This window comes from Chrysochloris asiatica, unplaced genomic scaffold (assembly GCF_000296735.1).
Source record: "Chrysochloris asiatica unplaced genomic scaffold, ChrAsi1.0 scaffold00735, whole genome shotgun sequence".
NCBI lineage: Eukaryota > Metazoa > Chordata > Mammalia > Afrosoricida > Chrysochloridae > Chrysochloris > Chrysochloris asiatica.
Genome location: NW_006409253.1, coordinates 1 through 1,243, shown reverse-complemented (window position 1 = coordinate 1,243; position 1,243 = coordinate 1). Strand labels below are relative to the sequence as shown.

Genomic DNA, 1,243 nt, shown 5'->3' with positions numbered 1-1,243 from the left:
GACATGGAAGCACCAAGGGGTGTGCTAGGAGGGACTAATGAATTAATGACACATAATCCCAAACTCCACTCAACTCAAGACCAGCCAAGTCCTGTCCCCAGCTTCAGCAGCCACCACACACCGGCCTTCCTTCCACTCTATGGAAAGAAAAGCCAGAAGTGCTCTAACATCTGCTGAGCGGGCTCGGTGGCCCCCGCCATGAAGCTGTTTTCGATTTGGGAGCCTCCTGGGATCGGTGAGGAGCTTGTCCATACCTAGTTCACAGCAGGGAAGAAGGAACCATTTTATTTCTCCTCTGGGCGGCCAGTCTGAAGGGGTGAGTCCGCTTTCGAAGTGCAGCCCTGTCAGAGCCAGTGGAGGAGGCGCAAGGGTCGCAACGCTTTAGACTCGGGGGTCGCCGCTTTAGACTTGAGGGTCACGGTTAGGCCTGAGCTGCGTATCTGGATTCGGTTCCTGGAACCCGGCGGCAGCTGAAACGCAGGGCATGAGGAGCCTGCCAGGGCGCACGACCTCAGGGTAAGCACATCACTGGGAAGGAATGGGGCACGGTTCTCCAGAGGGACCTCTGCTGTGCCGCGGTGCTAGCGGGCAGCATCATCTTCATGCAACCAGACAATTAAACTAGTACATCGAAAGTATGCGGAGAGCAAGTAGAGGCCAAAACAGAGTCCGCCGCAGACGGAGGCCCCAAGAAAGATATTGTAGGCGCAGGGCAGCGGGAAATCCTCGAAGTTGCAGTAACTTTGGCCCAGCGTCTGGTCGATCATGATGCCCATCAAGGCGATGTACAGCGCAGCCGCCAGCAGGTCGTGAATCATTTGAATCAGGAAGAGCCCCACCCAGTATTTGCCAAGCAGCCTGATGAAGAAGAGGATCAGGGTCGTCAGGTAGAAGAATGCAGACGTGAAGAGTGCGAAGTACACGGGGCCCTGGAACCCGCTCATGGCGGTGAGGATGATGAAGGGGGCCCCAACCAGCAGTTGCAGCTGCCGCAGCACGCCCCGCTGCCTGTACAGGTAGCTCCAGTTCAAGGTCATGGTCCTCAGGCTCGGTTCAGCGGCGGCGGGAGCAGCGAAATAGTGGCGCCTTGCTCTCAGGGGGGCCCAGCAGAGATGCCCGCTGCTCCCGCTGTGGCCTCAACACTACCCTAAAAGTTCTTATCACTTGCTCTCTCCTCTCCACCCTTCCTTCTCTCCTCCCTCCAGCCCTCCTATCTTTCTCTTTTCCTATCTCCACTCCACAG

General features: G+C 57.2%; 1 protein-coding gene across 1 annotated transcript; it reads right to left on the bottom strand.

Annotated features, from left to right (window-relative positions):
* Positions 1–581: 581 nt before the first annotated feature.
* Positions 582–1,037, bottom strand: LOC102824085 (MARVEL domain-containing protein 1-like). The gene has a single exon (XM_006877970.1). The coding sequence runs from the start codon at positions 1,035–1,037 to the stop codon at positions 582–584; it is 456 nt and encodes a 151-aa protein (XP_006878032.1).
* Positions 1,038–1,243: the final 206 nt, after the last annotated feature.